The sequence below is a fragment of the Hydractinia symbiolongicarpus genome, chromosome 2 (assembly GCF_029227915.1).
Source record: "Hydractinia symbiolongicarpus strain clone_291-10 chromosome 2, HSymV2.1, whole genome shotgun sequence".
In the NCBI taxonomy this organism is placed as follows: domain Eukaryota; kingdom Metazoa; phylum Cnidaria; class Hydrozoa; order Anthoathecata; family Hydractiniidae; genus Hydractinia; species Hydractinia symbiolongicarpus.
The window spans coordinates 23,036,606-23,058,565 of NC_079876.1; the positions used below are offsets into that span (position 1 = coordinate 23,036,606).

The 21,960-nt window shown below is 32.6% G+C and overlaps 1 protein-coding gene across 1 annotated transcript in view; it reads right to left on the reverse strand.

The window, feature by feature from the left end:
• Positions 1 to 5,162: 5,162 nt before the first annotated feature.
• Positions 5,163 to 21,960, reverse strand: part of LOC130630225 (ATP-binding cassette sub-family D member 3-like) — a 34,387-nt gene continuing 17,589 nt past the window's right edge. The window contains exons 10-24 of the mRNA XM_057443628.1: positions 21,248 to 21,301; positions 21,024 to 21,080; positions 19,856 to 19,908; positions 17,627 to 17,716; positions 16,059 to 16,128; positions 15,366 to 15,435; positions 14,853 to 14,947; positions 13,417 to 13,508; positions 13,173 to 13,261; positions 12,479 to 12,711; positions 11,820 to 11,999; positions 10,620 to 10,715; positions 6,760 to 6,864; positions 6,464 to 6,520; positions 5,163 to 6,239 (exon numbers count right to left, since the gene is read on the reverse strand). Coding sequence (XP_057299611.1) covers positions 6,162 to 6,239; positions 6,464 to 6,520; positions 6,760 to 6,864; positions 10,620 to 10,715; positions 11,820 to 11,999; positions 12,479 to 12,711; positions 13,173 to 13,261; positions 13,417 to 13,508; positions 14,853 to 14,947; positions 15,366 to 15,435; positions 16,059 to 16,128; positions 17,627 to 17,716; positions 19,856 to 19,908; positions 21,024 to 21,080; positions 21,248 to 21,301 — 1,419 coding nt within the window. The 3' untranslated portion in view covers positions 5,163 to 6,161. The remainder of the gene's footprint in view (positions 6,240 to 6,463; positions 6,521 to 6,759; positions 6,865 to 10,619; positions 10,716 to 11,819; positions 12,000 to 12,478; positions 12,712 to 13,172; positions 13,262 to 13,416; positions 13,509 to 14,852; positions 14,948 to 15,365; positions 15,436 to 16,058; positions 16,129 to 17,626; positions 17,717 to 19,855; positions 19,909 to 21,023; positions 21,081 to 21,247; positions 21,302 to 21,960) is intronic.

The following is a 21,960-nucleotide window of genomic DNA, read 5'->3' on the forward strand; positions in this document are numbered from 1 at the left end:
TTGGTTATTAGTATATAATATCATTTCATATTATTTTGTGTTGGTTATTGGCATTATAAGGAATTTCCCTTTGGTCGACGTCGACTGCGTCAGAACAGACATTTCTCTATCTCTCGTCATAGGAATAATAAATCACTGTTCTCGGCTATTTCGCAACCTGAGTTTGCACTATGAAATTCTTCATTAACCACAAAAAGCGTCGCAACAAAAAAAGCCGAAAATACACAAGTAAAGTCAATTAGAAGCAGGATTAGCGATTACCAACTTACTTTAACTTACAAAATACTTTAACCCCTTGGGCCAAACTTATCCTATACATTTTTTTGATCAGCGTTTCAAGATCTATTCGACGAAGGCAACAGGTATGAAAATTTTTAAACCCTTATATCTCATTACCGCTCATTAAAAGCACATGACCATTTATATTTTCTTGGTCAGCAGTTTAAGTTTTACACAATAAAAGCAACGTGAAAACCTGGCTTTTTTGTGGACGGGTTGCTGACGTCATTAAAATTCAAATGACGCTTCTGTTTTATTTTTTTCCTGCCTCAGTGGATTTTTCCACAGGCTTTATCGACTAGTATTATTTATAAAAAGTTACCAAAGTAAAAGTTACCAAAGCCATTGCATTGCACTTTGAAGTTTAAAGCTAAATAATTTGGAAACGGGGTGGTGACGTCGGTTATTTTTCACTGTGTGCGTAACTAAGGACCACCTGGGACCAAAATGGAACCAATGTCCTTAGGCTAGATCAACCCACCCGTTTCAGAACAGATGGGTTAATGACGTCATCCATTAAACCGTTAACCCCATTACTTTGTAACCGTTCATCAAAACTACAAGATCCTATATATTCTCTTAGTCAACGTTTAAAGCCCTACACAATGGCACAGCGGGTTGGAGAATTTCTGAATAAGGAAATTTTCTTTATTGGTGGGTGGGACGTCATTAAATTTTTTAAACCTTTATACCTCCTTAACCGTTCGTTGAAAATACAATATATATTTTTATTTTTTTGTCCATTGACAAGTAATTGCTGACGTCATCAAAATTTAAAAAAAGCATCTTTTTTATTGTGTTACCTACCTAAGTGGAATTTTTATGTTACGTGTTATTGTTCTTATTTTTCCCCAGTAGTTAAAAAGTAATTTTTAGTTTGAGTTAATACTTTATTGGTGTATTCTGGTTTCTTAGCTATACTTAATCTTCATGGTTTTAAGCATGGAAATTTTATATTGATCTGAATCACTTTTTCATCTGCTTTTTCAAACTCAAGATGTTTTTATGACTTTTTATGATATAATAATATAAAATTCCGTTACTTTCCACGGGCCAGACCCATTCACTTCATTTTCAGCTGGCAATATCTGCACATTGCCTTTATGATTTCTTTTTTTCTATCGCTATTAATGTTAAAAGGAAAATATCAAATAATAAGAGTCTTTAAATTTGAATATAAATACATCCCAAATGAAAATATGCCCAAATAACGTTATGACGAAGAACTAAAACACGACAGAAATAAAATAAATATAGGTAGGTTTTATTGTTTTTGTGTTTCTTCAAATTTTTCTACATTCGTTTTAAAGATTAAGTTACGGTAAAAAAATAGCATAAAAAACTTAAAATTAAAATATTAGTTACCTGCACAAAATTTATCTTCTTACTCACATCTTACTGTTCAATTTTTAAAAATTTTTCTTGAGTTTATAAAATGAAATAAGTACATTTTTTTTATAATTTTCATTTATATATGATAATTTCAACTAAAAAGAGTTTTGAGAATATTTCACGAAATAAATTGCTATTAAAAGTGTTGTTTATTACATTAATGTTATTTAGCAATCAACACTTCTGATATTTTAAACGTTTTTTGTCTCTGCGACAGACACACTTTCGTTAAATCAATTTGGAAGTAACAATTTGAAAATGGTTGAAAAATAAGAACAAAGTAAGAACGTAAGCTAAAAATGTAGTGCTATCCTATTTTCTGCTGAGGAGAACATAAAAAACACGGGGAATCTTTCAACGCAAATATTTTCGCAGAATCTTTTCTTGCGGTTTCTCGAAAATATTTGTACTGCGAAATAAGTAACAAATGCCCAAAATACAAAACCGAAATAAAAACAATTTTAGGTTAACTTGTAAAAAAAAGTAAGAACACGTCAGAGCAATTTTCCTGACTCGTGTAGAAAGTTTAATAAACAAAATCACAAGGAAACTAATATAACAATAGAGTTGCAACCTTTTGTTTATCACGTGTTTAGATTTTGCTTCTAAAACCTGACCACTAAAATGTATCGTGGACTAGCAGTTGTCCTACACATCACCATGGTGACTTCCATATACGCAATGTCAATGAGGTTTCCAAGAGCAAAGCAGGATCGCTCTCGTGATTTGAAATTTTTAGCTTACAACCAATGGCTTCAACATATCAACAGACCTGGCCATAAAAATGACTTGCGTTTTCTTATTAGAAGAGCTCTAAAGGTGGATAAAGTATTTGAAAATAACTTCAAAAAGGAAAGAAATTTTTATACGAACTTGGAGAAGCAGTATACTGTATTGAACGAATATCTCAGAAATAAAAAACGGAGTACAGGTGAAGGAGGAAGAAAAACATCATATCTCAATGTAGATAATACTAAAAGGTTGAGAAGAATTTTACTCAGCAGAAGTATTGAAGGTATCTTTTCTGCTTATGACAGTGGAACTGCTGCAGCTATCAAAGCCATTGGAAGACAGTTACAATCATTAAAATCGAATGATAAAATGACTTTTTTACAGTTCTTAAAGGATAGCATTGGAGATGACAACATTCCTCAAAGAAGAGCAATCAGTGCTATACCAATCCGTCGTCCAGGAAAATAAATCAGACACAAACATTTTTGGTATTAACATACACTTTCATGGGTGTGTTCATTTAAAGATGTATGTTTCAAACATGAAAAATAAGAAGTAAACGACCACCTATGCGCCCTCTCATTTCAGCTAAGTTAATACAACTCTTCTTACATCCTCTGTTATTAGCGTTAGTTTCCAAAATATCACAGTCATAGATAGATAAACACCAGTTTTTCTTATATCCCCCGTTATTGGCGTTGGATTCCAAAATATCGCAGAGATAAACACCAATCTTGCTTACATACGCGTTTAATGCGATGTCTAATAATGTCACGTGGTCAAAATCTAGTGCTGTTTAATGTTAAACTAATGTTATTGCCAGTAGTTACTGGCGTTACTTTTTACTTAAAACATGCAATAAAACTTAACAAAGTAACAAACTTACAGCTCAGTTTCTTGGAGCAAATTAAGTATGACGTCACACCTTTTTATATTTGTTATCAATATTTCAAAAAAATTAAAAATATATTTCAATGTGAAACTAAACCACCAAAATCGTAAATATTTGCGGTATGTAGAATAAGCTTCATGATATAACCCGACATTTTAAGTGATATCGCATAATGTTTTCTAGAACTTTATGATGAATTCCTTTCGATATCTGTCTTGTTCAATAGTATAACAGTTGGTACACGATAACTTTCTTGCTGTAGAGAAAAAAATACTATAGCGTCTGTTTAATGTATGTATGTTTTTACTCACGACAATAAAGATGTGCATAAGTGACGTCCTTTTAAAATCCAGCGAAGTTTATACGTATATCAGGTAGTACAAAATTTATCGAGAAATTACCTAACGTGTGATTCCGTGTTTACGTATTCTCAAAATGCCATGCATGCGAAAGAATATCTCTATAATAATAGCCGTCGTCTGTCTGTCTCTGCGCCGACCCTCCGCTGAGTTAGAAAATGATGTTACGGAAACACGAATACCGAATGTGACATATTTTTATCCGCTTTGTTGCGACGGGTAAATATAAAGGACGGGCGAACCCGTGGATTTTTCCACGGACAACATCCGAGCATCAAATTAATAATTGTACCGATTGGTCCAAGATGATTAGAAATATCGGATTCTGGTTATTTAAGAAAAAACTGCTGTTGTAAAAACGTCAGACAAATTCGATGTCCATGTGGTTTGAAAGTAGTCCAGGTGAGTGGTTACCTTACACATCCCGCTAAGTAGAGATATGTCCAAATGGAAGGAAAAGTAATAACATTAGCGTATATGCATTGGACAATACGAGGCGTTTTGTCCTCCGTTGCCACACCCTTATCATCACCGTTGACCATAAACAGCTTCTAGGGTTATTCTCCAACAGATAATCGTCTATAAAATTTGAAGGAAAAAAAAGAAACTTTAACACCATGCATCATATTCCGGGAAGGCAGAAATGCCCACGCAAAAGCCTCCCAAGACATCGCAGTGAGAGGAAAGACCCTGAAATAGCAACACTACCTGATTATAATGCGGCGTTGCATTGTATTTCATGTTAAGTGACGATGCATTATACCCTACATACAAATTATAGAAAAGTATCAAGTCAATCGCTGCATTTACCTTTGAAGCATATTTCAGTCACAGCATGACAACGTAATATCTTCGGCGCTATTTACGAGGTCTACCAAACTGTTACATCGATGGCAGATAAAGCTAAAACTTCTCTGTTTTAAGAAGACACGTAAATTCTTAGAGACTTTAGGAGTCCACCATCACAAATCGTTAGTAGCTTAACCCACATACCAAACATCTTGCCAAAGTTGGACTCAAGACAATGAAACGAAAGATTGTTGGCAAACTGGTCCATATGGGGGGGGGGGGGGGTTCTAACAAGCTATCTCGACCTATCGTAACATTCTTCATCCTGAGACAAATATATCGCCTGACTGATACCTCATTTATGTTTTCTTCTTTACGACAAGTTAAAATTATATTCATGATGTATATATTCAGATTTTTTTTTCCACTGACTTTTTGCAGCTTGAGGCACACTTTACAAAACTGTTGAAAAACAACACCCAAACAAATATTTTTTTAAAAACACACTACAGTCCAGACGGTTCACTTTCCAGATCATAATGTAATCAACCTGAAGTTACCGGGAAGATAGATAGAAGAAATCAGAACTAAGCTCTGTATATAGGTTAATAATCTCCTCCCTCATTAATGGAGGGTAGCTACTAAAATTTTTATTTATTTTTTTAATGGAGGAAAGGTGAGGGAAATAGCGTGTTTTAAAGAGAATAACCACTTTGAACTTAATTTCTCTAAGAATTAGTCCTGATGCATTGCCTTCTAAAGCATTATGTACAATAATTACATTAACTAATTACGAATACGTATATATTGCAGAAACAGTAGAATCATTACCATTTATAATCTCATTCACAAGATGGCTATATTATCTATTGTTAACTTGAATTCCTGTTCAAAATTTAAAGTGTTTCTTTTTAAAAAATTTTAATGTTGGCTTAATGATACTAATTTTTCAAATACGTATTTTGTGGAAGAGGTATTATGCCTATAGGGCGCACTAATGTAAGCACTTCACACCTGTCTCACGGTAGTACACTATTATTAACGAGACTTCGTTGGTGTTGCTGTTATATGATTGATAAGAGTTTTTGATTTTCTAGTCGGAGAAATATGTGTTGTAGTCCAAAAATTTAAGATATCTTTGTATTTCATTGTATTCATTAATAAAAACGAAAATCATATGGCTATTAAATTGGATTTCTTGAAGTTAATATATTATTTACTTCCTGAGTAAATCTTTTCCCCCACTAAAATTACTCATCAATTATCGCGAAACTATCAAATCGTAAAAATGCGTGCCGCGAATGAGTAGAACATTACACCTAAAAAGTATACGCGGAAAAATTTATACCAAAGGATTGATTGTGACTTAATCAAATAACATAAAAAATGAACAGAGGGAAGCCAATGCGTAAAAGATAAAATAAAAAAATAGTTAAAAAGATTTATATCTGACTTAATTAAAAAAACATTTTTTGCTTCGTTAAATTTATAATATATTTACGATTTTTATTTTTCAGTCCAACAAAGCAATTTAAATCATACTCCGGGCGTACAGTTTGTTCCGGATTTCTGAAAAATAAATTTATAAATTTGGTAAAATTGGAACAGTGTATGCACTGTTGTTGGACAGACAGTTTTGATACCGGGATGTTCTGTTGTGGAAGAGTGACAACATGATTGCTGTTCGTGAACACTGAATCCAGTGAAAATCGACGATTTTACGAGCCAAACTCTTGCGTACTTTCTTCAATAGGTTTAAAGTCATAATCACCACGTCCATCCATGTACAAAACGTACTAAAAACAACAAGCTCATCTAGTTAGGTCACATTCAAACTTCTGAACCGGACGGCAAAAATTACCAGCTTTGTTTTCAATAAAAATGCTTAATGGCAGATCTTCTTCGCCCACTCTTCTCATGTCAATTTACTAAGATTAATATGTTACTAATATGGTCGTAAATACGGCCATATTTGAAAAAAAGGAAATAGAAGATGAACAACAAATTAAGATCGTTTTACCTCGTGATATTTCCACAACGATTTCCGATGAGATACTGTAAACAACGTAATACCAACCTAATCACGAGGAACGTAAAAAATAATTGCTGCGAAAGAATTATCCTGTGCTATAATAAAACAGTAAAAAAAACCCAATCGCCTACGGCGCGCATTGCGCATCTACATATCATGAATTTTAACTTAACTGCGTGTCTAATACGCGCAGTTAAGCTTATAAAAGCTTCCTAGCTTATAAACCTTGCGATTCACAAGCACACAAGCGAGACATATTGACAAAAAAAGGTGGACTCGCTTACCTCTCTACAGTGAGTATACATAAAACCTTCCACATCCACGCTCACTGCACTAGTGCATTCATCGAGTATGGCGAATTGTGGTTTGTGGTAAAATAATCGTGCCATCTGAAAGAACGATAGCAGCATAACTTAAATAATCATATAAATAGATATAGTTATATTAGTGTACTAGACACATGTGTAGCTAGTGAACAGTTTATCCCAGTGCTAAAAAATTATCGTTCTTAAACTTTTACACAAAAACACTTGATTTGAACAAATGATTCTTTTTTCACATATAGCACAACCAACGAACAACACTTTATATTAAAACTTAACATTTAAATTTTTAATGGAACTAGTGTGGTTTTCCCAGCCACTGTGGTTTTGACACTAACTGATTGTAGACTCATTAATAATTGTTACCAACTACAAACGAATACAGGCGATTTAAACTAGGTCAACCCTGTCACGCGGCCTAGTAAAAAAAAGCCAAGGATCGAAATCGAATTCTGTCAAATTTACCCGGAATCTGAAGATCGAAATTCCGCCTTGTTTTCGCTACTTTTCTTTACTGACTATCTATCTCATAACTAGAATTGAATCAACCTATGTTGACTTGACCTGTGTTAGCCAGTCTTGACCTGTGTTAGCAAGTCTTGTCCCCTGATGCTTTTATCGTTGACTAAGGATCAAACTATGTGGGTCTGACCTATTTTTAGTCAGAAACTTTGAAGTCAACTAGTCTTGGCTCTAGGTTATCCCGTGAAGCTTTCACCGTAGACTAGAATCAACCTATGTAGGCCTGACCTATTTTTAGTCAGACAGTCTTGAACAAACCTGTCAAAATAGTTTCATGTATTGATAAGGCTTGTAAGCGTTTTGGTATAAATATCAGTAGAGCATACGGAAGATTCTTTCCGTTCTCAACATGGCTTGCAAGAGCTTGAGAGAGCGTGTAAAGTTAGTTTTGATGAGCTACCTCAAATATACGCTGAATTAATTAAGAAGGTTAAATGTAATTCTGTTTTGCCATCTACCTAAGTGTTGCAAAACAACTTACTTATGGTTTTATCCGAAGAAATTGCTATGAAGAGTATACCTTCCTGCCTATGTGAAATCAGAGAAAGATAGTTCTGCAATTACGTCGAAGTGAGTTGTTTATGTTTATCTTTTGTTGTTTCTATAATAGCTATGCGTTTTTGTTACTATGACCACCATATCGTAGTAGCTTTATTAATGTAGCTAGCTAGGGAGCTAATTACTATTTTTTTTAAATTCATGCATTTTATCAGGTAAGAATTAATTTATATACAAGTGGGAAAAGTGTGCTGGCTGGCTAGCTAGCTAGCTAGCTACATCTCAATTTTTGGTGTTGATTTGGATCTCTTTGGTTGGTGCTGACTTTTTACTAGTTATCAAGCTAGCTAGCTAGCTAGCTAGCTAGCTACACAAAATGTGCTCTGAGAGTGCCTTTTTTTCTTAACTCGTCAGCGACAAAAAACCTTTGTTTACGCTTTACGTAGTTTTTCCATGAGGGGTTGGACATCCAACTGCTGTTCTTTTAGGAAAAAGGGGGCTAAAATAACTTTTAAAACAACACTTTGTGATGCTACTTCCATCAGATAAAAAGATATTCGTCACAGGACTTTTTTTATATTTTCTGCAGAAAAGTTGTCAAAGCGTGACAAAAGTTTATTGTTGCTTGCGCCAAACAGTCAGGGTGAACTGATAATTAGCCTGTAACAGAATATAAATTTCAACTTTTTGGATTGGTCAAAAAAAAACAATGACTAATACTTTTCTTCAAAATGAAAAACTGCAACTAATCAGACTCTCCAAAAAGAAATTCAAATTCGAGAATTTGGATAATAAACCATAAAATTTGTTGAATTTAATATTATCGATTTCGACAAAATAATCCTGTATATCGTCCACAGGTTTTACAGTCATGTATCGCCTGCTTAGTATGTTACTTGTTTAATAAAGATATCAAAAACCAGCTTGATTAAATTTATATCCATATATTTATATAATTAATATAATTTGTGCATCACATGGCATTGATTTGTACCTTTTAAAAAAATTCTATCTTTAAATCAAAGAGGCAAAGAGAGGTTAAAGAGGCAATAATTAAACAACCTGGTGTTAGTTTATGGTAAAATTGTATTCATGTTTCTCATTTTTAAAACGTACTTTCTTTTTTAGATCAACTGTTATCAAACCATGCACTATCAGCATTTTTGAAAAATCGTTAACAAGAGAGTAAATTTTGAAGGCCTAAAAACTGAAATATTCAAATGCTAATATGTATTTATTGTTGAATTAATTGAATAGTTTATTAAAATTGAACTTGTTTAAAAGTTCTTATATTCGAATCGTGATGTTCATACATAACAAGATTTGTATCCTGGAATTTCCAGAATTTTCCAGATCAGTTATTGAAAGTATCCAATTAAAGTTTTTACTATTATTTTAGAATACTATATATATGTAAAAATTATTATTTTTAATTTTTTATTTATTAAGTTGTATTTTAACATTGCAAGTTAGTTACAATAATAATTGAGAATTAGGATACTCAATGATTTGTTTACCACATTATTCTCCGTTTTAAGGTCTACTTCAAATTTTAGAATCTTCCGGAATAATGACGAAAATCTTCAAGCCGCAGGGCTTTCTGTTTTCTATTTGAAGTGTTTATGCGGAGCTGCGATGTTTATAAGAAAGTTTCGTTTCTGTTATCAATGTCTAAAACACCTAAAACGTCTGCATACGAGGTTGTTTTTAGTTCCTGTTTAAGCCTATTTCAAGTTTCGCAAAACCCGTTTTAGCGAAAGCTTGTGGGCGCCACCCCCCCCCCCCCCCCCCCCCTAAAGACCCTGCTGCCAAAGCACCCACTAAGAAAATTTGCTAGATCCGCCCTTGAAATATCAGGACTTTTGAGACAAAAATTGTTGAGTATTTTTTTCATATGCAGAATGAAATTTCCTGTGTAATGTCGGTAGTTGGACTACACAATGAAGAATTGAAGAATTTAGAGATTATAATACTAAGGGATATAAATTTTAATAATCAATTCTGTTAAAAATATAAGGCTTATATGCAAGAAAAACTTTGCAACATTACTTTCTCTTTTTGTTATAAGACATATAACTTGGGTGACGTGACGAAGCTTGGAGAAACAGGTTTTTATTACCGTTTATTTTATAACAAAGAAAAAGTGGAAGCCTATTTGAAACTAAAATATATAACAAAGAAAAAGTGGAAGCCTATTTGGAACTAAAATATATAACAAAGAAAAAGTGGAAGCCTATTTGCAACTAAAAATCAATACACATTTTGTCAGCTTTAGCAGAAAGGGAATAAAGTGTGATGTGACCCAATTTTATGTAAAGTGGCTAGATTTAAAGTAAAGTCATTACAAATATTATTTAAAGTTTTTTATACACAGAGTTGGAGTGAAATTCTTTCCAAAAAAAATAACTTCAATTCTATATTTGGAAAATTTTAGTAGAGAGTGTGAAGTGAAGAAAGAGTAAATTGTTTGGCATAATATAAAGTCAAATAATTTGTTAAATGAAAATTTGTTTCTCTGTCAAAACATAACTACCTTTAAAAACATAATTTTAGCAAACAATTTTTTCTCCTTAACACGTTAAGAAAATGCTAAAAAATGTGACGTGAAGTAACAAAAATAAAACCGATTAAATAGTCTTATATGCTACGAAATTTGAAAGCTGAATTCTTTTCATATAGCTTTAGCCTTGGCAAAAGCCTTAGAAACAAACATATGTTCAATTAAACTGCATGCGGGCGCAACAAAATCAAGAAGCTATCTAGGCTAAAGGTAACAAAAACAAAACAAAAACGATACATACAGCAACTCTTTGCTTCTCGCCACCACTTAAGACGTCTATCCAGTCTTGAATGCTGTCCCAGCCCCCTTCTCGATCGAGGATATATCCAAGATGCACCTGAAAATACAAACAGCCGATAAAAATTTGCGTGATTATCAACAATGGGTTAAATAACTGACGAATAAACCAACAACCAGGCTTTCTCAAAAATGCCTTCCATGGCTATCCATCCAAAACATAATGATAACTGGAACTTCTAGTAACTCAAAGTGCCGTCCTTTATGGAAAACTACTCAATCAATTCAAACCGCGAAAGAAAATCTGTAAAAGTTATTTTTAATTGTTTAAAAGAGAAACAAAAGACATTTCGCCACGTAAATTTCAAAGTCACAAAACCTCTTCACTACCCAGATCTTAATCATTCTGTTATAAATACCAGTCTTGTTTACATCTTTGCGAGTGCTGAATTATTTATAATCGAGTATTGTTATACATTTCTCAAACGGGTGGTTTTAATTAAAAAATAATGGAGAAATATGTTCTCTTTATTGTGATGGCCTCGGGTTAAAATAGCAGAAATGCTGAGTTGAATAACAATGGAACGAAGTGAGCTTTGTGGACAAATTAGTGAATAAAGAAAATAAGATTCGTAAAAAACGAAACCACCATTCTGCTCGTTTAATTTTGTTATTGAATGTTTTTAGTCATAATTATCAAATTTGGCATGATCTCATTACACCAAACTTCATCGTTCGAAGTTGGAATTTTTTGAGGGTAAGGGACACAAATCACGAAAAAAAATTATTATAAGCTGTGACAGAAATGTTTAAAGTTAACAGAAGTATTAAATGGTTTTGAAATGCTTTTACTACTATAGTTTGGAAGATAATTTTGGTTATCTGGAGTTAAAGATTTTTCTGTCGCTTAAAATTTATTTTGTGGAAGCCACATAACAGTTAATGTTCTTCCCTCCTTTAAAATAAAACATTTGCTACGTCGAACTGATTTGTAAACCAAAAGTGATTTTTTGAATGTTCTAAAACAGCAACACGAGCTGCTTCCCTGGTCCAACAAAGCTTCCAGTTATCAGGAGCATACTGCAGTAGGACATAAAAATATAGGCCTAAAAAAGTTCAACTAATTCATTTTGAATTTAATAACGTTTTAATCTGAATTTCCAGCACCTTGACGTTTCTTTTGAGGAGAGTTAAAAATACTTACCTTATCGAGAAAATCTTTAAGGTGGTTGTCGGTGAATCCCTTCATTTTCATATTTCCAATCGAGTCAGGGTATATAATTTGATCGCGTAGCGTACCAATCGTCATGTACGGTCGCTGCGGAACATAAAACAGCTTGCCAGCGTGCGGCTTGGTCAGCGTGCCACCGAAAGCAGGCCATAACTTAAATAATAATTTAATTTAATACTAATATTTTGCAAAAAGAAGTCGGTGAAAACAACAAGGCAAGGGAAACAGGGTTCAAGATGAAACTTTCGTTCACAAATATTTATTACAAGCGCGCGAAGAAATAAAATGTCGGATCCTTCTAAGATGGAGAGTGCTTTTGACAGAGATATTAGGGTTTATATGTATTTTAATGAGCTCATCAATCCGTCTGTTCCAAAACGTGTGGGTTAACTTAAATTGGTTTCATTTTAGTCCCAGGTGACCCCTAGTTATTTCCACCCGTTTCCAAGTTATTTGGCTTCAAAATTATAATTGCAACTGCTTCGCTAACTTTACAAATGCTATTGACGTAACGTCAAAAACCCAACAAACAACTCATAACAGACACACAGACATACGTAGCCTAATAACATAGGCCATTTAATTATAACTTTCAACAATTCAACTAGCAAATCGGTAAAAATTTCTGTCACCTCTCCTAAAACTCGGAACAGAGATGATTTCCCACAGCCATTCGGACCACATACAAGTACATTTCGACCGGACAAAACTTCAAAAGACATCTCCTTTATTAAAACGTCGCCATTGGGTGTGACAAGAGGAACGCCGTCAAATTTGATCACGTGGTCTCTTTCAATGACGTCACTTCGCTTTGACATATCGATCACCAGCTTTTTATTCAAGGTCACTTCATCATCCGAGTTTTCTGCATAAATAAAAAGCAAATAAAAATTTATTTTTCTCATAAAAGCGTAATAATGATGTAAGGAATTGATTGTCTGTTTTGCATGACCGCGTATGCCTCTCCTTCTCATCCCCTCCTATAAATTTGAATAGACGCATTTGCATATTCTTTGTCATCTCAACTTGTGTTCATTGAAAGCACATTTCGTAGTTTCGAATTATAGCTATGGGTCTGAGTTCAAAACAATTAAGTTGAGTAACAAAAATCGACAACAATAATGTTTTCATTCAAGCATTCAAGTTTATTCTACTGTCCCTATTAATGTCCACAAAAACACGATCGTTGTCAAAAACCCAGTTACTTTTAAGCGACTTAAAACACCTTTACATACAAAATCAGTTTTCGCAGTGCAGAACAAAAAGTTAGACGTCGAATTATAAGAGCGTTAAACTCAATTACAGAAACAGCAAGAAATAACATACCTCTGTTCGAATTGATTTGTGTTCGCACATAATTGTTGTCCTTCATATCTTTTAACACAGTCATTAACAGCATTACGCGGGTAGTGTAGCTAAAAAAGAAACAGTTACGAAGGAAAAAATGTTTTTTTTTTCAATTCGGTAACAATTTCAATGTAACTACTAAGACTAACTGTTATTAAAGTCAAAAAGCGTAACACAAACAAATAAACAAATAAAACAATATAATAAGAAAAAGACAACTTACCCCGACAATTTGGTCATCTCTCTACCAGCTAGTGACAGTCTTCCTAATGCTTCTGCCATACGAAGTACCATGCGGCCTGTTGCGTAATAATCCTATAAGGAGATTCTGAATGTAAATGATTCTTTTTCTTTTATTTGGCTTGAGTGTCATCTTGGGCTTAAAAATGAGCAGGAAACGCAACTATGTAAATTTACTCAATAATTCTACTTCCAAAAAATCTTCAAATTGCCACGCTCAGTTCAAGGTTGGCTTTGAGTTTTACTTAAATGTAATAGACAAGCTGACTTGCACTATTACTAATTTAACTTTCGCGAAAAGCCTATTTTAACATATTTTGCAGGAATTGACTTTCCTCATTAAGACTTTCAAAACCTTTCGCTATCTAGTATTATACAATTTTTGTCACTTTGTTTTGTTTTATCATGAAGTCGCTGGCGCAAATCTTGTATCACAAAATAATCAAACTTGATAATTACGGATTCGCATGTAACCCCTCCTCATGCAAAGAGCTCGTTTTAAAGTTTACAAGATAAAGAAGCTGCAAAAAACAATCTCGATGTAAAAATTAAATAACTGGTTATTTGGTCAATGAACTTTAAGGACAAAAACATTATATTCAAGGAAGGCTAATTTCGAAGTTAGTTCTATACTAGAGTTGCGCATTTTGGACTTGTTAAGGTTTACTTGTATATGCTCACAGCAGACAGGACTTCGGATCTCAGTTTATTTGGTTAAATCCATAACCTTGAAACATGCTAAATGCTTGACTACTGACCCTTTTGGCAGTGTTTAAAATGTGACGACACATATACCTTGTTTCATTAATTGTAGTTATAAAACTTGGAACCCATGTAGCTATTAAGTTTTTTTATCTTAGAAAAGTATCAGCTGTAAGTGTAATTGGTTTAGCAGTCAACGAAAAAATAATTTTCTTATAAAACTCTTTCATCCAGAAAGATTCAGGAGTTTGTTAATTACTGGATAAGAAAATTGTTGTTAATTTCATTCAGGCGGGAAAAAATAATAGTAATTTGTTACCTTAATTTTAAGAGCGAGGATAAAATATACAACAGTAGACGACAATAGATGCGTAATTAAGGGGACAATAAAAGTTAATTACCTGTGACCTTTGTAAAATATAATTTTTGAATTAAACAAAAGTTTTTACGGGAACAAAGAGAGTTACCGAACTCTGACTACTTTATAATAAAATTTAGAAATTGAAGAGCATGCATACTACATAACAAAAGTAAGAGTTTAGTAGATTTTAAGAAGAAACAACGCATCCACTTCTTGTTAAGTTGCTCTCTCAGATTTGAAGATTTTTTAAATTGCTAACTACTGATATTTTCTGTTACAATTAAAAAAAATTGAAAGCCATAACTCCCTTAACTATTGACAATCATAAAAGAGATAGTAGCTAAAATTCAACATACCTCCATAATTTCAAAGTTTTTCATGTTTTCATGGCGTTTATTTTTAACGAGAAAACTTAAAGCAACAGAACTGAAGCCCACAACAGTCGCCAAATCTAAAGCAACATAAATGTGAATTAAGGACCTTAATCTGTCATTTCAGACAACCCTTTTGTTATGTCATGGGGTAGGCTTAAGATCGATACATCGAAATCTCAATGTTACAAACGTTTAGGTATGACAAGGTATTATTCTATTAGGACCATAACAAATCCACTATTCCCTGCCGGAATAGAAATCGAAAATACATAGTAGACAAACAGTAAAACTACTCATATTGAAGAAGAACTACTTTGTTTATCACTAACATACTGCCAAGCAGTGAGCGGGATTCGATCCCCGGTCCCCAGAACTGGGAGCCGCAGACTCTCTGTTGAGAATGAAATACGGATGTGCTATGATAAATATTCACCTATAAGTAAAACTACTGTTAAAAAATACTACTGAAATTCTTATCTCCCAAAAACAACTTACACTTTGCTACAACGTTATCCACAATTCCTATTGAAAATCTGAAATTTAAGACATCTCGCAAATGCGTTACCTGAAAAGAAAATTATTTTAAACGTGAATACTATAAAAGTTCACAATAAAGAAATCATCGCCGGTTTGCTGCGGTTGATACTCACAATATTTATTATATGCATTAAGAAGACCTAATAAATTATATACAAGGTCCTCGGTAGTGTTATGGTTTAACTTTATTTTCATTTAATTTAACCTCAGTCTCCTTCACATTGAAACAGACTAAAGTACATACACTACTGTCATGAAATAATATCTTTTCTGCTAAATTCTTAATCGCCAAAAATGACATTTCGATATAGTATTAGATAATATTAAAACAAAAATATGTACACTGCAATGACAAAATCTGCAAAAATTCTGAAGTAGAGGGATCCGAGGTACTTCTACTAGTTGGACTGACTTGAAAACTTTGCATGAGAAATCCAGCGCTGTAAATCCATTTTTTATCAAAATCCCGTAATAACAGTTTATCCAAATGACACAAAAACTGGAACTAATTTGAACAAAAGTACGTAATTTAAAAAGCACTATCTTGAGTCACACGAAGTTTTAAGAAAAATTGAATATATCATTAGGGTTTTCTCTTGCAAAACTTTCAGGTAAGTGTAACATTCGTATTCCGTCAATGTCAGTACTTACTAATCGCATAAAGGTTTCTCTCATAGTCTTCTTTTCTCTTTCATGGCCTTGATAAAATGCAATTTCCTCGCTATGAATAAAATATTTTTCTGTTAAAAATTGTGGTATACCTCTACGTAAGGTATAAACAAATTCACACACCTTCACCTGAATGTAATACAAAAAAATTATACAGAAATATAGGAGCATGAGTGTTTTTGTCGCATCAATTAGTTTTGTACAAACACATAAATCACGTTTTGCTGGTTGGGTATTTCTTTAAAGAACACAGAGCAGAAAAATAAGATCGCATCTTCTTCATATGGTACACTGTATAGGATTTTTTAATGTTATTTTATGTATCTATTAGCACGAAATCATGTTGCATCACTGATAATATCCTGGTATTACAACGGAGAAGAGAAGCAAGGAACAAGATGTAGAATTATGAACTCATAAGCTTTCATTTAGCGTTGTTTCTTTCTCAACATGTCTCAGTCACTAAGACATGGAAAACTACGATTCAACCAAGATTTTGCAATAATACATTTTCAAAAATAAAACATTGTGATAAAAAACTAACGCAAGTAATCACTTCTGTGTCACATAGAGCTAGAAAATTGCTAACATTGCTGGATCCAGATACGTATAGCGTTTATGACGTTTTAGGGTTTTTTAAATTAAATAGGTGGTTTTCGGGGCTTGTCTCGTATTTTCTGGATGCATAAAATTTCGGATTCAAAAATTGTGTCTATAAATTCAAAACGAGCAATTGAAGACCACAATATCTAAAATGAATTTCTCATCTTAAGGACAAGGACGCAAGATTATCTTTACTAAATCATGAGTTATTTAAAATTTGGACAACATTTTATTGAAACATTTACTATAATGAAAGACATTAAGGATAGTCTCTATAAGGAAGGTGAGTACTTTCATGAAAGTAAAAAACCCCATTTAAATGTCAATGATGATGGACTGATGCAATAACAGTTTTTTATGCCATAAAAGTTTTTTCCTGAATTTATTCTGCGACATTTTACCATTTTTTGAACATGCTATGTGAAAAGAACATAAACAAAAACGGCTTCGAAAGTAAAAGAGCTTAAAGTTGCAGAATTGACACAAAAAAAGGGATTTTTATTCCCAGTAAAAAATATCGAAAATACTTGGTTGGCACGCTGTAGCTAGTTCATAAAATGATTCTGCATTAAGTCATTTCCGCTAATGCTAGGGTAACTTTTTCGCATCAAAATATTTGTCTAAAACATTACTCAAAACACTTGATATATCCATGGTTAATTTTTAAACAGTACTGACCCGCAAACCGTTACAGCGAAAAAAGCGAAAAGTCCGGTTTGTAAAATAGCGCCTGTGAAAAATCTGACAATTCTTAAGAGTTGTTATGTAGTATATTTATAGTATCGTGTACCATCTACAGTACTGTGGACAAAAATGCAAAACATAAAGGTTCCTAACGATGCTACATTCCACGAAAAAAAATAGTTTTTAAAAAATCTTTTAGTTACTACGCCTAAGTCCTACAGTTACATCAATTCTAATTCTTTTGACGCAAAAGTAAATGTCACCTGTTTGTAATTATCCTTGAATTGACATATCGGAATTCACCCTCTAATTTTTGCTCTTCTGACGTCATCTTGCCAACTGGTTTACGTAGTCTGAAAATTAACATTCACAAGAAACTCATTAAAGTAGATAAAGTCAATTGACCTTTACGTGACATATTAAATAATAGCTATATTTTACAAACTTGTTAAGGTAGGGTTCCATACGACTTCATTTTTCACTCAAGAAAAAAAAAGCTTTTTTAATGAAGTAAAATGACCATTGATTCGACGTAAAACATACTCCAGAGGTTCTCTCACAAACAGTCTTTCGACTTTTTCGGCACATATTTTTTCTCTTGTGCTTTTCAACCAATAAAGTTCAAGGAAATGATTGCGACACTCATTTTATTCAAGGAAAATATCAATATCAGAAAAATAACAATTTCTTTTGCACTTTTTTATTGCTTACGTACAAAAGAAACACAAGAACTGGCGAAGGCAAAAAACAACTAGTTAAATTCATAAACTAACAATAAAAAATAACTGTACCCTCTTTCTTAAAAAGCTTTTCTCATTTTTTTGTTGTTGTTCCTGTTACATCTTCTTTTAATATGCTGCCAGAAAAACAAAGTTTTTTATTTTTAAATTCTGTAGCAAAATGTATCTTCTGTTTAATGAAAACTTGACAGAAAAGTAAATGAAGTCGCATGGAAACCTACCTTAGAACAGCAAAGATTTACAGAAATAAAATTATTAGTGACGTCAGCAATGGCCCATCTATTTACAAATTTATATCTTAAAATTTATTAATCATCTGCGTCTTATGTAAATTTCTTAAAAACTTGTCAAAATAAAGTAAAGAATCTTTTTTGACAATTATTATCAACCCATCATTTCCGAAACGGTGGGTTTGACTCAGTTTAGGAAATTAGCCTTATTTTCCTTGTAAAAGGTTCCTATTTACCCCTGCTGAGTACAATAACTAAAATCACCATGAGGTCACACAAATAAGTTTATTGCTATAGAATAATAAAGTCTATTTTCATAATAAAGACATAGTCAACTGTTATCTATTAACTTTTAAAACTTGTTTACTTGTGGCTCTTAAGGGTTTTAACATGAAGTCTCCTGACTTCTCTACAATAGTAGCTGTATCTATCCAAATCGTTGAATCGCTACTTTGTGCTAGGCATACACAAAAAAGCGATGACTCAGTCATGTACAATGGCTGGTTCTGTGGAATTTTCCACAGGCTAATGACTTAAAAAAATATTAACAGACTTTTGTACAGTAAAAAAATATAAACTTATTAAATATTTTTTCTTATTTTTAAAAATTTTGTAAAGTGAGAGCCCTAAAGGCGGTGATACACGATCCGATTAATCGAATTCGATTAATTGGATCGTGTATCATGTAAAAATCGTATGCTTTCGGCATGCTCAGACTTGTCGAATTCGATTTTTAAAAAGTCGGACCGGTTCAACTTTTTCGATTAATCGAAAGGTTTTTAGCCAATCAAAAGGCTTAAGATCTGTATATTAAATGTGCGTTCGAAAAATATGAGTTTCTATATAAAAAAATAAACATTAGTAGAGGAACTTTAAAAACATCATGTCGACAAAAAAGGATAAAACAAAAATCAACAGAAAATTAACAAATAACACACTCCGTTTCTAACGTTTTATTAAATTTTTAGTTGTTGTAATAATAACTGTAAACGCAGCACGTTTAACTATGTCTTCACTCTCTAAAGACATTTTATCGAAAGGATATTATCAAAAATCTGTTCAGTTTTATATTAATGTTCAATATAATTTCGATAAATCGAATTTGATTAATCAGATCGTGTATCACCGCCTTAAGATGTACAGAAGCATAAGTTCATTTTTGTCACTGTAATATTCTCCACATATGGACCATTTATGGCTGCAAAAGTCTAAATAAATTTGCTACGAAATAAAACTGGTGTGGACATTTATCTGAGCACTATTGTTTAGAAATAAATTATTACAAATGATTGTAGCTGCAGTATCTACTTTGGTAGGTTATGATTTGAGTGACAATTTTAATATGACATGATGACACACCTTCGGTACATCATTAAGGTTTAACATTTGATATCTTGTAATAAAGTTCTTCAACCATCAATTTACGATTCTTATCTACTTAAAATATGACGTTATACATTGGCTAGCTACACTGTTTACCATTGTGCCAGTAAATACATAAAAAATTAATGTGAAATCATACCTAGTTAAAAAAGCTCCAGATATTAAGAGATATCCAATCATTGTTAACGGTGTCTATAATATATAATAAGTAAATATATAATAAGAAACACAGAAATATATAACACAGAAAAATTTAAACCATTTCAATTTCAAAGAATTTATAACAAACCATTTAGAGATAATTTTTTCTTATCAATGTGCTTTTACATTGTATTGCTAACAAACAAAGAGATATATTGATAACGTAAATCACAACGGAAAGCTTATTTAAAAGGTGTCTCTATTTGGTCTTTGTCAGACCACTCAAATCTGGTTAAAAAAAAGATGTAAAAGAGGTCTTTATTTGGTCTATGCAAGACCAGTCAAATCTTGTTCCATACAAACGTCTCAAAAAAGTCTTTGATTTTAGCAAAAAAACTCGTTTTAAAAAGACGGCTTGAAGATGTTTTTTTCCCCTTACCAAGCCGCTAGAAATCGGTCAGAAAAAACCTCTTATACCTCGCTATTTAAGGAATATTTTAAGACTTTTCACTGAATATTTGCTGCGATGTTGTGAAACAAATGACATACAATCTAAGTACCTAACTTAGATTGTATGTCAAATATTTTAAGTTTAAAGAAACATTTCAGCACTTCTCGGTACTGACAAAGCCTTCAATGTTTTAACGTTTTGACCTCTAAAACCCTAGGTTTTTGTATTTATTTATGTATTTAAAAATTAAATTTGGTGGATTACATTGTAGGTGTATATAGAAATATAAATTTTCGGTAAACTACATAACCATCTTTTTCATAAGCGTTTTCTTTTCTGTACTTACAAGCTCATATCAGAATAAAAACAGCTAAAGTCCTAGCAAGCATAGGCTAAATTATTTCAAGCAGGCCTGACATAGCAGTAAACGTTTAAAAAAGACTAAAAACCCTAACCCTAACCTTTTTAATAACTACAAGAACGTCTTTAGGCGTTACGCTTTAGACTGGCCAGTCTCTACTGTACGTTAAAAAACGCTTTAAAGATAATAAAGAGCATGATCGATTTTAAAAAGATATTTTACATTTACAAAATCTAAAATTTGGACTACAAAAGAAAAAAAAATATGAATCAACAGAAAAATTTAAACAAAAGATTTAAAAAGGTTTAGCAACAAAAAAAATATGGAATATAAAATGAGTTTAAACAAAAATACCTTGAATCCAACAGTGGATACCAATGTTTTCACGTAAAGAGCAACATCCAAAAGAGGCTTAAAAATTATATAAATATAAAATTAAGCGAAATTACACACAGTTGTCCCAACTAAGCTTACAGTTGATTGCGTAAAGTCATAATAATTGATGCGTAATAGTCAGTGAACATAATAGGACAGTGTCGTAACTTTCAGTCATTTGGAAAAGAGGTACATACTCTTACCTTGGTTATGTTAGAGTATAATTCAACAGCTGAGTCACAAAATTTGTCAATGTCCTAGAATACATCAAAAATCTGGTTAAAACAATGATAAAAAGATCATAGAAAAAACCTTTTAATGGGTACAAACCAGACCAAATTATTCCATTTTGCTTAATAATATGACAAAAAAATGTTTATGGTATATAAAGGAGGTAATAAGAGCAGTCTTGCCACAAAAGAATTTGGGTTGACGATGATGATGATGTACGATGATGATGATGATGTACGATGATGATGATGATGTACGATGATGATGATGATGTACGATGATGATGATGATGTACGATGATGATGATGATGTACGATGATGATGATGATGTACGATGATGATGATGATGTACGATGATGATGATGATGTACGATGATGATGATGATGTACGATGATGATGATGATGTACGATGATGATGATGATGTACGATGATGATGATGATGTACGATGATGATGATGATGTACGATGATGATGATGATGTACGATGATGATGATGATGTACGATGATGATGATGATGTACGATGATGATGATGATGTACGATGATGATGATGATGTACGATGATGATGATGATGTACGATGATGATGATGATGTACGATGATGATGATGATGTACGATGATGATGATGATGTACGATGATGATGATGATGTACGATGATGATGATGATGTACGATGATGATG